This window comes from Notolepis coatsorum, assembly GCF_963971535.1.
Source record: "Notolepis coatsorum genome assembly, chromosome: 8".
Lineage (NCBI taxonomy): Eukaryota > Metazoa > Chordata > Actinopteri > Aulopiformes > Paralepididae > Notolepis > Notolepis coatsorum.
Window position 1 is genome coordinate 56,705,230 of NC_140172.1, and position 14,220 is coordinate 56,719,449.

Below are 14,220 nucleotides of genomic sequence, written 5' to 3' on the forward strand. Positions count from 1 at the left end.
GTTCAAAGACAAGTTCAGGCATGTCAGAACATGCCCGGAGACAGCGTATTGATACCAGACAAAGACTGCGGTTTGGGACTAGATAGTCACTTAAGTATATATACAGCGCAAGGTGCGCACAGCAGTACCTTACCCCACCTTACCCCGAGCACCTGCTTGTCCATCTAAACAAGCCAACGTAGTTCATCGTGGTGAAGTGAGCAACTCGTGCGTTGAGAACATGTGCGAATAGAATAGTAAAGTGTCAGAGTTTAATGCAGTAACGTCAAGTTCGACCTAATCTAATGTGAAGTAAATAGTCGTTCATTTATTGTATATCGTGCGGCCACAGTTCGTTCGTGTGTAGCATTACCCAGCGGTTCGTCGTGTTTTAGCTAGTGTACCTTAGCCAGGGTGTGTGGCCTAAATACGTCGCCCACACCCGAGGAGGCCTAGTTGGAGAACCGTTGGACATGTGCACAGGAGAACCAGCGTCGGCGAATGCAGAACCATTACCGGTTGGATTATATTGATTTGGAACGTGTTACCCGGAGAAGAGCTTCGTTGATTTCCACTATCGTTTGGGATTCAACCTCGTGAGGATTACAACTCGGGCTGGCCTCGTGGACAGAGGCTGGCTAGCTGTCATCAGTGCTATCGAGCATTTGGATTACAACTATTGCTTTGCTGCTGATCGTGGGATTTACAAGGACCGACTCCTGTACGTGGAGTCTCTTTATTCTTCATTGAATCAGACTGAGTATCCGAACATTCCTCTACCCTCCAGGCCTTACACCCCGGAGGGAACCCATTGTCTCCAGGCGGTACCAGCGTTGCCTTCTATAGTTGCTATTATACGACAGGTGGTGTCAACTTAGACCCATCGTAGGATTCCTGCTATTCTTAGTGACTCATGCTATTGACTGAATTTACGCATATTCTTCGCCATACAAGCGCGACCCTAATTCTCATTCTGTAACCTAATGTTGCATAATAATAAAATACCCTCAAATACTATTTCTTTGTCAATGCCGTGTTCTTGTGAGTGTTCACCATCTATATTTGATGTACTGTCTGGCCAGTAATTAAAGTACATAACTAGCAGTGGTTTAATCTATCACAATCTTTAATACAGTCAGGGTTTTGTAACCCCTCAGTTACAATTGGTCCTTCGAGCCGGAGGGTATCAGTGTAATATTTAATATAATATTAATATTGACATGGCCAGCGGTGAACACTCTCCAAGCGGCTCCCCTAAGCTAGAACGCCCGCAGCGCAAACGTCAGCTACCTCCATATCTGGAGGACTTCGCTTTCGTTCTACCCCCTAGCTTATCTAAACAGACGTTAAATACGGATAAATCGGATAGTTTAAACATGCCCAATCCTATCGACTTGGCGACCCTGCCAGTAGAGACCCCAGTGGGTTCAAGCCAAACTGACTTAGCTCACAGGGGGGACCAAGTGGGACATGACGTGACTATACCTCCAGACAGCGTCACCGGGATAGACCCCGGAGCGCTCCAGGATAAAGAAAGCGCTCCAGGGATAGAACCCGACACACAACCAAGAGAAGAGTACCGCGCTCAGGAGATAGACCTCGGAGCGCGCCAGGAGAACAGATCTCCAACAAGCCCTGTCAGCACCCGATCACCTCCGTCAGTGTCATCCCCCAGCGAGGCGGACCAGAGACTGGCGCAAGCCTTGATCGCCACGCTGACAGCCTCAACCGAAAGAGACCGACTCCAGGGTGAGCACGACCGGCTTCAAGCAAAGACGCTTAGTGAGCGCGAACACTCTGCCACGGAACGAGAGCGCCTCCATGCGCAACTCCAAGCGCAAGCCCTTAGTGAGCGCGAACACTCTGCTACGGAACGAGAGCGCCTCCAGGCGCAACAATTAAGTGAGCGCGAACACTCTGCCGTGGAACGAGAGCGCCTCCAGGCTCAACAAATGAGCGAGCGCGAACAACGAGAGCGCCTCCAGGCGCAACAATTAAGCGAGCGCGAACACTCTGCAGCGGAACGAGAGCGCCTCCACGCGCAACTCCAAGCGCAAGCCCTTAGTGAGCGCGAACACTCTGCAACGGAACGAGAGCGCCTCCAGGCGCAACAACGGAGCGAGGACGACCGCATCAGACTGGAGGAGAGGCGCCTTCAGACGGAAGAGAACATCGAACGAGACCGCGCCAATGCACAGCGCGACGCCGCCAATGCACAGCGCGAAGCAGAGCGCGACGCCGCCAATGCGCAGCGCGAAGCAGAGCGCGACCGGCTGCAGGCGCAGATGATAGAACAATTGATCGCCAGAGCGACACCCCCTCTCTCCGCACGGAGCTCCCGGAGATCATCACGACAAGGGTCTAGGGCACCTTCCCCTACCCGACAAAGCTACCCGGGACCCGGCCAACAGGAGGAACCTGTCTACGTCTCCGAGCCCCCTCCCCGACCGGTCCATACGAGACCCAGCCAACGGGAAGAACCGGCCTACGTCGCCGAGAGACTAACTAGAAGACTCCAGGACCTAGAAGAGGAAGAGGAGGAATATCAAGCCCACCAGCACGAACATACTTTGGACCAGGAGGCCCAGTACAGCCCCGACCTCAGCCTCGAGTCACTGCACTACAAACCCCCGACCCAACTCAAGGGTGAGTTTGACGTACAGTCAGCACCGAGGAACAGCACCTGGGGACCCGGCCTCTGGTACCCACCAAATACTAACCCACGACCACACGTACAGGGAGACTCGCCCAGGAGGCCTCTTCCCCTACGCTCACCAATGTACCAGCCATCCATGGCATCTTACCTTGGCACACCGACGTTCCCAGACTTTACGCGCGAGGACAGAGCACAGTACACGGAATTACGCATGTGTTTGGAGACTATGATGTCCGATGTCCACGACGAGTCGTACAAATATGCCATCCTCCTCAAGCATCTCAAGGTGCCCAGAGCGCATAACATAGCGCTGGCATATTCCAACTCAAGCACCCCATACTCCGCGGCTCTGGTGGCCCTCGACGCGCGCTATGGACGCATATGGGATTACGTGATCCAAGAAATACGAGATATCGACCGCCTCCCCCCAGCCAAAGACAATAGAGCACTGGATGACCTCTCTATCAAGGTACAATCCCTCGTGGGGATGCTGGGGTCCCAAAAGGAGAAGGGGAGATATGAACTGTATGCAAATTCTAACGTGGAGCGGATACTGGAGAAGCTCCCTCCAGCCCGCCAAGAGCGTTTTCGGCGGCAGAGAGACCACTGTGACCCCAACGGCCCAGAGCCATCCCTCCTAGACCTGGCTGCTTTCCTCGCAAGGGAAGTTAGCAGTCTACGACCGGACACATTCGTGTGGAGTGGCTCTAGCCCAAGAGATGGACCTCGGAGGTCCAACGATAACCGCCGGTCAGTGACAGTTATGCACCAGGCTGAGTCAGTGCCGCAGCACAAGAACCACAGCACCCCCCACGCGAAGGGGAAGTGGAAGATTGTATGCCAGTACTGTGAAAATGAACATTGGCTGTCTCAATGTGACACCTTCAAGAAGCTGACCGCTGACGAGGTGAGTCAGTGGATCAAAGCCAACCGCCGCTGCTTCCGCTGCGCGCGCAGCCATATGGCAGCTGAGTGCCACCTAAAGAAAAGATGCAGCAAGTGCGACGGCGCCCACTTGGAGGTCCTACACGACAGCAACAAGAAGAAACCCGTACACCCAAGCAGCTCGAGAGTGAACGTCATGTACATAGACCCTGCGAAGAGCGGGAGCTCCCGAGTGCTCTTGAAGGTGGTCCGAGTGCTCTTAAGCTACGAGGACAAGATCATGGACACTTACGCCGTCCTAGATGATGGGTCAGAAAAGACTCTCCTCCTCGCATCCGCCGCAGCCCGGCTGGGTCTGTGGGGGAACGAAGAAACAATGACAATCCGTACCATTAGAAGAGACCTGAAGACCATAAAGGGTGAAAATGTCTCCTTCACGATAGCAGCGGTCGAGCAGCCCGAGAAGCAGTATAGCATCACTAACGCCTTCACCAGCCACGACATAGGCCTGTCACAGTACACCTACCCCATCCCAAAGCTGATGGAGAAATACGTGCACCTACGTCAACTACCTATACCGTTCATCGACGATGCCACCCCGACCCTGCTCATAGGATCCGACCACGCACACCTAATCGTCCCAACGGACCGGGTCCACATCGGGCCCAGAGGCTGTCCAGCAGCGGTCGAGACCCGCCTGGGTTGGACACTACAAGGCCCCCTCTCCGGGTCTTCCAACCGACCGACAACCCCTCGCTGCCTCTACACGAGGATAAACGAAGACGACACCACCCTCTTGCAGCACGTCGAGAGGCTATGGACATTAGACGCGATGCCCTTTAAGAATGAAAAGAAACTCGTTCGCTCAAAGGAAGACACTTATGCCATAGCCCTCCTCGAGCAGAAGACAAAGAGAGTCGAGGTCAACGGAGTGATGAGATACGCAACTCCACTCTTGAGGCGAGAGGGTATGCCCACCCTCCACGCCTCAAAAGAAGCGACAGAGCGATATCTACTGAACACCGAGCGGCGTCTAGCCAAAGACCCCACTCAAGCCACTGTGTACCGCGCTGAGATCGACAAGCTGATCACAGCGGGACACATAAAGAAAATTGACATTCAAGAGGCCGACCAGACGACTGAATCCTGGTATGTGCCCCACCACAAGGTCCACCACAACGGCAAGGATCGCATTGTATTCAACTGCAGCTACCAGATCGGACTACAGAATCTGAATAAAGAACTCTTGCCCGGCCCGACACTCGGCCCCTCTCTCCTCGGCGTACTACTACGTTTCCGCCAAAACAAGGTGGCCATCAGCGGCGACATCAAAGGGATGTTCCTGCAGGTGCGACTAGTGGAGGAGGACAAGCCCCTGCTGCGGTTCCTATGGAGAGAGAGGATCAACGATGAGCAACCATCCATCTACCAATGGGAGGTCCTCCCCTTCGGCACCACATGCAGCCCATGCTGTGCTACGTTCGCACTTCAAAAACATGTGACAGAAGACCCTGAAGCTGACGAGGAGGTCAGACAAAGTGTAGAGAGGAGTTTCTACGTGGACAACTGTCTGCAAAGCGTCTCGACGCCAGAAGAAGCCGAAGCCCTCCTGCTCGAGCTCCGCGCCTCACTGATCAAAGGCGGCTTTGATCTCCGGCAGTGGGCCAGCAGTGACCCTCAAGTACTTTGCAGCCTCTCCCCAGAGACAAAGGCAGCAAGCAGCGAGACGTGGATGGCGACCACCCCAGGTGAAGCACAGGAAATGACATTGGGCCTAGTCTGGCGCTTCAAAACAGACTCGCTCCATTACAAATACACACCCCTGACCCCGGAGCAGGGAAGGTCGACCCCTCTACCGACCACCAGACGGAGCGTATACAGAACACTCGCAAGTCAATACGACCCGCTGAGGTGTATCCTACCTTACACCACTCGGGCGAAAATGATTGTACGAGAGCTGTGGGACAAGGAACAGGGCTGGGACGACCCCATACCCGACCACCTAGCTTCCACCTGGAGAGAGTGGGAGAGAGAACTCAGCTCGCTCCAAAATGTGAACATACGCCGGAGCTACTTCCCACCCACAGTGCGGCTGGAGACGTGCCAGATGGACCTGCACGTCTTCAGTGACGCCTCGGAAGTGGCCTACGGTTTGGTGGCCTACTTGCGGGCCCGAGAGGAGGGAGGAGAAATACACACAGCCTTCATCCTGGCTCGCTCAAGGATAGCCCCCCGCAAGCAACAATCGATCCCGCGTCTAGAGCTCTGCGCAGCTCTGGTAGGCGCGCAACTCGCCACGTTAATCCAACATGAACTCACCATCCCGGTGCAAAGAACAATCTTGTGGTCAGACTCCATGACCGTACTGACATGGATCCAGTCCGATTCTTGTAGATACAAGGTCTTCGTGGGAGTCAGAATCACAGAGATTCAAGACCTGGTAGGATCAGCGTGCTGGAGGTACGTGGACACGAAACAGAACCCAGCCGATGTCATCACACGGGGGATGTCCCTAGATGACCTCACACGTCCCAATATCTATAGTGACGGTCCTGAGTTCCTCAAGCTCCCGGAGGAGGAGTGGCCTACCCCCACCCCACGGGAGGCTAGTCAAGAGGAGGCAGAGATCAAGAAATCTATGTTCTGTGGGTTGACGCACATCCCAGTCCCCACTGACCCTAACATAGACGACTGCCTCACCTTTGAGAGTGCGCAGCTAAAAACATTCCTGTGGCACCACCCTGAGGTTCCCCCCACTACAGACATTGACGCATCGAACTACGCAGAGGCAGAACTCCTTCTGCTACAGCGAGCCCAAAGAGACTCGTTCCCCGACGAGCTAGACTGCCTGCAGGGAACAAAGCCAATCCCTTCAGACAGCAGACTGCTCCACTTGGCCCCTGGGCGCGACACCCATGGCCTCATCAGGGTGGGTGGTCGTCTGAGACGGGCCCCGGACTTAACGGATGACGTCAAGTTTCCTATAGTCCTCAACAGCCGACAGGTCACTGAGCTCATCATAAAGAAATACGACGAGGATGTGCACCACGCTGGCGCAGAGAGAGTCTTCGCTGAGATCCGACGTCGTTATTGGATACTGCAAGGAAGAGAAGCAGTACGACGCTTCCAGCGGACCTGTCTAGACTGTCGCAAGTGGCGAGCACAGCCCAGTATACCCATGATGGCCGACCTGCCTCCCTGTCGCCTCCGACTCGGCGAGAAGCCCTTTCACTCCACGGGCGTGGACTGCTTCGGCCCGCTCTACGTGAAGAAAGGAAGAGGGACAGAGAAGAGGTGGGGCATTGTATTCAAGTGCATGACCACCCGAGCAGTACACATAGAACTCCTTCCAACCATGAGTACGGATTCATTCCTCATGTCCTTCCGGAGATTCACAGCACGAAGAGGAAAACCGTCTACGTTGTTGTCTGATCACGGGACAAACTTCAAAGGCGGAGAAAGAGAGTTGAGAGAGAGCTTCCAAGCCATGGGCCCAGAACTTAAGACCCACCTCGCTCCCTATCAGATCGAATTCCAGTTTAACCCCCCGAACGCCCCTCACTTCGGGGGAACCTGGGAAAGAGAAGTACGTTCCATAAAGACAGCTCTGTACGCCGTGCTTGGGGCCCAGACCGTGGCGGAAGAAGTCCTCACGACAGTCCTCACGGAGATCGAGGGAGTATTGAACTCAAAGCCCCTCGGTTACGTCTCAAGTGATGTAGCAGATGTCGACCCAGTCACCCCCAACACTCTCTTGATGGGGCGGCTGGACCCTGTGCTTCCACGGACGGTGTACAGACCTGAAGAAGCAAACGGCCGAAGAATGTGGAGGTACAGTCAAATATTGGCTGACAAGTTTTGGAACAGTTTCCTCCTCCACTACCTACCGTCTCTCCAAACCCGTCAGAAGTGGGTAAAGGACAGAGACAACTTACAAGTGGACACAGTCGTTATGATCATAGACCAGTCACTACCCCGAGCTATGTGGCCGGCCGGCCGCGTAAGCAAAGTGATCACTGGTGCCGACGGAAAGGTCAGAGCGGCAGAAGTTATTGTCCAAGGGCGGACCTACACCCGACCCGTGGCGAGGCTGATAGAGTTGCCGAGGCTCCCTGACTCCCCTGATGACGATCATGACCCACTGACTTTGTAGATTGCCCTACCCCCCACAACAGACATTGAGCAGTTGACTGGACTATTAATCTGTCTCCCTTAACTAATTAGGTGCGGACTAATTAGGAGGCGGCTGTTGTGAAGGGCCAGATTAAAACTGAGAATCTACCTTTATTGTTTGATATACTTTGTATATTATTTATATATACACGGAATATCCCTTTACCTGCGTTCAAACCAGAGTAATATTCGCTCTCCTTATTGGACAGCGCCCCTAGGCGCCAGTTCGCAGGCCCCCAACGTCAGGTTCAAAGACAAGTTCAGGCATGTCAGAACATGCCCGGAGACAGCGTATTGATACCAGACAAAGACTGCGGTTTGGGACTAGATAGTCACTTAAGTATATATACAGCGCAAGGTGCGCACAGCAGTACCTTACCCGACCTTACCCCGAGCACCTGCTTGTCCATCTAAACAAGCCAACGTAGTTCATTGTGGTGAAGTGAGCAACTCGTGCTTTGAGAACATGTGCGAATAGAATAGTAAAGTGTCAGAGTTTAATGCAGTAACGTCAAGTTCGACCTAATCTAATGTGAAGTAAATAGTCGTTCATTTATTGTATATCGTGCGGCCACAGTTCGTTCGTGTGTAGCATTACCCAGCGGTTCGTCGTGTTTTAGCTAGTGTACCTTAGCCAGGGTGTGTGGCCTAAATACGTCGCCCACACCCGAGGAGGCCTAGTCGGAGAACCGTTGGACATGTGCACAGGAGAACCAGCGTCGGCGAATGCAGAACCATTACCGGTTGGATTATATTGATTTGGAACGTGTTACCCGGAGAAGAGCTTCGTTGATTTCCACTATCGTTTGGGATTCAACCTCGTGAGGATTACAACTCGGGCTGGCCTCGTGGACAGAGGCTGGCTAGCTGTCATCAGTGCTATCGAGCATTTGGATTACAACTATTGCTTTGCTGCTGATCGTGGGATTTACAAGGACCGACTCCTGTACGTGGAGTCTCTTTATTCTTCATTGAATCAGACTGAGTATCCGAACATTCCTCTACCCTCCAGGCCTTACACCCCGGAGGGAACCCATTGTCTCCAGGCGGTACCAGCGTTGCCTTCTATAGTTGCTATTATACGACAGGTGGTGTCAACTTAGACCCATCGTAGGATTCCTGCTATTCTTAGTGACTCATGCTATTGACTGACTTTACGCATATTCTTTGCCATACAAGCACGACCCTAATTCTCATTCTGTAACCTAATGTTGCATAATAATAAAATACCCTCAAATACTATTTCTTTGTCAATGCCGTGTTCTTGTGAGTGTTCACCATCTATATTTGATGTACTGTCTGGCCAGTAATTAAAGTACATAACTAGCAGTGGTTTAATCTATCACAATCTTTAATACAATCAGGGTTTTGTAACCCCTCAGTTACACCATCCCTAATTATCTTTGACATGATGATTGTCGTTTTGAGGGGCCCTCTGATTGGTTGTAATTAAATAATCAGAGCTATCTAATCCGCTCTCAAAGAGTACCTACGGGTGGCTGCAATTAGAAACTGGCCCCTGTAAATGTCCAAATCCCCCCCCCCCACCAATGTACAGTTTCTTCCCCTTCGGATGTATATCTTTTTTATGATCTCTTTTTACTACACAGTTCTGTATATCTGTATGTCTTGTATGTCATAAATGTCCTGATTAATTGAAAATGGGGGACCCCGATGTAAACAAGACGCAAGTCTTTTTCTGGTCTGCATCCTCTTAGCAGTTGTTTTGTATTGAGCCGTACTGTATTGTACCCATTCTTCAATCTGTTAATAAAGTTTTCAATCAATCAATCTCTATCTCTATTGACTTACCGATGACATAAGACAGCAGCAGGTTCCACCCTGTAATAAAGGCCCATATTTCCCCAACGGTCACATAGCTATAGAGGTAGGCGGAGCCTGTCTTGGGAACACGTGCTCCGAATTCAGCATAGCACAAGCCCGCGAAGACCGAGGCTATGGCAGCCACCAGGAAGGAGATGATGATGCTAGGCCCCGCCACGGCTCGGGCCACTTCGCCAGACAGGACGTACACACCGGCTCCCAGTGTGCTGCCCACACCCAGAGCCACCAGGTCCAGGGTGGTCAGACAGCGCTTGAAGTTGGAGACCTCACCCTCCGGGTCCAGTGGCTTCCTGCGAGTCAGGCTTTGGAGGAACAGGAGGATCTTGGCACCAGACATCCTTGGAAATCAAGAGGTCACTTGAAGAATAATATAAAATACATTATTGTCTATTTTACACAAGGTCATTGAGTCCTTGAGATGAAGAACCATATAATTTGCTTCACTCAAAAACCTGCCTCTCCTCTTGGAGGCACGACTATGCAGATTGTTATTTGTGACTTTGCGCCCGCGCCTGGTGGGTTTCAAGGTGTAGAGATGCTGCTAAGACATTTTTAGGTTATTGAAACATTTGGTGAAAAAAACATAGTTATACAAAATTGTATTCATTGTAGAACATGTTTAAGGGTTTAAAATACATCTGGAGGGATCTTAAAATGTTAAAGATGAACAATGCTTTCAAATTATCTAAAGATGGTAAGTCCTACTAAGTGTTTTTTTTTCTGACCATATAAAATTGGGGTATATATTTACATTGATGAATGTAAAATAAGATGTTTGAGCCATTCTTGTAAATAAGAATAATAGGTCTACTACTTCCCCAGATTGATGCCCTGTGCACAGCGTCGTCCAGCCTTTTTCTAATTGAAAAAGTCAAGCTCCACCCTCTTTTCTTGACCCTCTAATCACAACTGTTGCTTTCCTAGTCAAACAAAGACTGGGTCCATTAACCACTAGCTCACAGCTGGGGTATACCAGAAACCCTTCTAGACACTAGTTCACGGCTGGGGTACACCAGAAACCCTTCTAGACACTAGCTCACAGCTGGGGTACACCAGAAACCCTTCTAGACACTAGTTCACAGCTGGGTTACACCAGCAGCCCTCCCAACCCCTAGCTCACAGCTGGGGTACACCAGCAGCCCTCCCAACCACTAGCTCACAGCTGGGGTACACCAGCAGCCCTCCCAACCACTAGCTCACAGCTGGGCTACACCAGCGACCCTCCCAACCACTAGTTCACAGCTGGGCTACACCAGCGACCCTCCCAACCACTAGTTCACAGCTGGGCTACACCAGCGACCCTCCCAACCACTAGCTCACAGCTGGGGTATACCACCAGCGACCCTCCCAACCACTAGCTCGCAGCTGGGGTATACCAGCGACCCTCCCAACCCCTAGCTCACAGCTGGGCTACACCAGCGACCCTCCCAACCACTAGCTCACAGCTGGGGTATACCAGAAAACCTTCCAGCGACTATACCTCACAGCTAGTGTACAAGCTGTCAGTGGTTTTGCTGCTCTGGGATGCTGTGGGCAGGGTGGCCGAAGTAAAAAATATGTATACAGTATTTCTGTGCTGAAAGTATATTTTTTGTATATTAAGCGCGATGGCCCATATACGGGCGACGTGCCTACCTGCGGAACAGACGAAAGTCACGGCACTTTGCATGCGTCTAGCGCAGGGGTCGGCAACCTGCGGCCTGGAGGCCGCATGCGGCTCTTTAGCCAATCAGCTGCGGCTCCCTGGCCCAATTTTTATTTATTTTTTTTTTATTATTATTATCATCAACTAAGATATTTAGTCAACAAAAGGCTTACCTGTATGCCTGATATGTGGTGCGAAATTTGCGAACAATGAAAAATGTACTTTTTATTTTATAGATTTTCCACAAATAAGGGAAGGACTCTAATAGAGCTGCATAGTTCAGGGTTTTATTTCAAAGTAGGTCTACAGATGCCAGTGTTTTTTTTCTCCTTTTCTGTGTTTTATTTCAAAGTAGGTCTACACATGGTATTCTTTTTTCAAAGTGGACTACTTTCTATTTTATAAATGTTCCACAAATAAGGGAAGGACTCAAATATACCTGAATAGTTCAGGGTTTTATTTCAAAGTCGGTCTACAGACACCAGTGTTTTGTCTCCTCTTCTGTGTTTTATTAAAAAATAGGTCTACACAGCCAGTATTTTTTCTCATCTTCATAAGAGTTTGAGGTTTTCCTTTGGTAAAAACAGGTAAAAACAGCAATTAAAAAGTCAAACATTTTCTTTTTGTTGCTTTATAATCCCGTTAATGCAACAAACTGTGTGCTATAAGTATAAAGTATAATAAATCGCAAATTACTTTGGGTATGCAATTGTCAGGCGTTTTATGCTAAATGTGGGGTATGCTTGGGGATATATAAAACGTTATACACTGTGTTATCTTCATTTTAAGGGTAAATAGGTTGTGCGGCTCCCTGAGCATTTTATTTTGTGGGACGGGGGAAAAGTGGCTCTTTTGATAGTAAAGGTTGCTGACCCCTGGTCTAGCGGATCGGGGCTGCATTTTTCGCCGAACATATAAATTACCGAATTAAAGCTCTATTTGTTGCCGTCGAATGCTACCTCACTCGACCAAATCCGTGCCTCGGTTCGCAACTTTTTATGCACGAGCGTCAGATTATGACGCTCTAGAACTAGGGCTGTCAGTTTATCGCGTTAATTAGATTAATTAATTACACAGCAAATTATCGCGTTATGAAAATTAACTCAAAATTAATTACAATTTTTTATTTTTTTTTATATCTCATTCATTCCATAAGAACGTAGAATACACATTTACAGATTTTTTTTTAATATGGTCCATTTGCATGTTCTTGGTATCTGATTCTAGGGACATCTATGGATCTCAGGGAATGTATTCCCAGTGTCAGAAATACTGTGTCTGTTACTAGGCTTGTGTAAATTGTAATGAACCAAATGAGAATATCAATAATTATTTTTTTATCTTTGACTGTGAATAACCATGCTCAAATTGACCAGACCTGAAAAATCTAAGCAAATTAATAGATGGAAGATGATTAAACAGAAGGTTTTGTAGATACAGTACTGAATTCTGCCATCCGGACACATGCAATTTGAAATATGATTATAGAATATAGAATATCAGGCATAAAATGGGTATGCGATTAAAATGCGATTAATTAGATTAATTAATTACAAACCCTGTAATTAATTAGATACATTTTTTTAATCGCCTGACAGCACTATCTAGAATGAAAGGTTATTTCATAACCTAGTTATATGAATACTTGCTGAGCGTCTCGCTCTGCCATATTGAGATAACCTCTTATCTCCACGCACCTAGCGTGCACGCGAAACAAACAAATGCACCCACTTGCACGTGACCAAGCCACTCCCATGCGTCTCCCTATATGACGCCGGAAATGGTCACGCTCACCCTTCCCAGATCGATTTCCATAAGCGGAAAAACATCCAAGGGACCTCAGGGCACTAAGAGTGAGACGCTCAGCCAGTATTCATATAACTAGGTTATGAAATAACCGTTCGTTATATCTCATTACTGGCTATCGCGTCTCGCTCTGCCATATTGAGATAAGGAGCAGAGCGGACACGTGGCCTGACAAGTGCACCCCCTGAGGGCCCGTAAGCCCCAGCCAGGGAGGAGGGGAGTCCCGTCCACCCGCCCGTCCTAACGAAGGGGGCGAGGCAGTCAACTCTACCAAAGTGCGAAAAAAGGGGGAACCAGGCACCCCTGAACGCACAGCACAGGCGGGACCACGTGTGACACAGCACCCCGCGGTCCACACCCACACACCCCTGCTAGCCCACCTGATGGCGGGATGCAGGAGAGGTAACCGCCTGGGAGACAGAACCCCCAGTCCATGAGGTAAACGAAAGGACTCTGGAAGGACCAGGAGGCCGCAGCACAGATGTCCTCCACCGAGGCCCCCCCTAACAGGGCAGCAGAGGCCGCCACCCCATGAGTGGAGTGCGCCCTCACGCCCCCGGGGGGGACCTGTCCAGCCAACGTGTAGCAAAGGGCAATGCCCTCGCACAACCAATGTGACAGGCACTGCTTGGATAGCGCCTTACCTGTGCGAGGGCCACAGTAACAAACAAACAGTTGATCGGAAGCCCTGAGATCCTGCGTCCGACTAAGGTAAACCCTCAGTGCACGGAAAGGACACGACAGGTGAAGGCTCGCCTCCAACTCACTAGCGTGAGGAGGCGGATGAAACGCCTGAACCACGATATCCCTGGAGCGAAAAGAGCTCCGGATATTCTTTGGCACGAAGACTGGATTAGGCCTCAGAGTTGCACCGCTATCGGCCCGAATAGACAGGCACTCAGGCCGCACCGAGAGAGCACACAGCTCACCCACGCACTTAGTGGAGGTGATGGCCAAAAGGAATGCGGTCTTAAAGGACAGCCGATCCAATGGCGCCTGCTCAAGAGGCTCAAACGGGGCCTCCGACAACCGGCCCAGGACCAGTTGGAGGTCCCAACTCGGAGACAGAGAACGTTCCACAGGCTTGAGACGCCGAGCGCCAAGCAGGAAACGTTTCACAAGAGGGTGGCTGAACACCGTACCGCCCTCAAAACCCATGTGACAAGAGGATATAGCCACGGCGTATACCCTCACTGTCGAGGCCGACAGCCTATTCAAGATAGACTGGAGG

At 50.6% G+C, this 14,220-nt stretch overlaps 1 protein-coding gene across 1 annotated transcript in view; it reads right to left on the reverse strand.

Annotated features, from left to right (window-relative positions):
* The window catches only part of LOC311233455 (cationic amino acid transporter 2), a gene marked incomplete at both ends in the record, with an annotated part of 63,582 nt that extends 53,707 nt beyond the window's left edge, over nucleotides 1-9,875 (reverse strand). Inside the window, one exon of the mRNA XM_084320422.1 lies at nucleotides 9,506-9,875. Coding sequence (XP_084176548.1) covers nucleotides 9,506-9,875 — 370 coding nt within the window. The remainder of the gene's footprint in view (nucleotides 1-9,505) is intronic.
* Nucleotides 9,876-14,220: the final 4,345 nt, after the last annotated feature.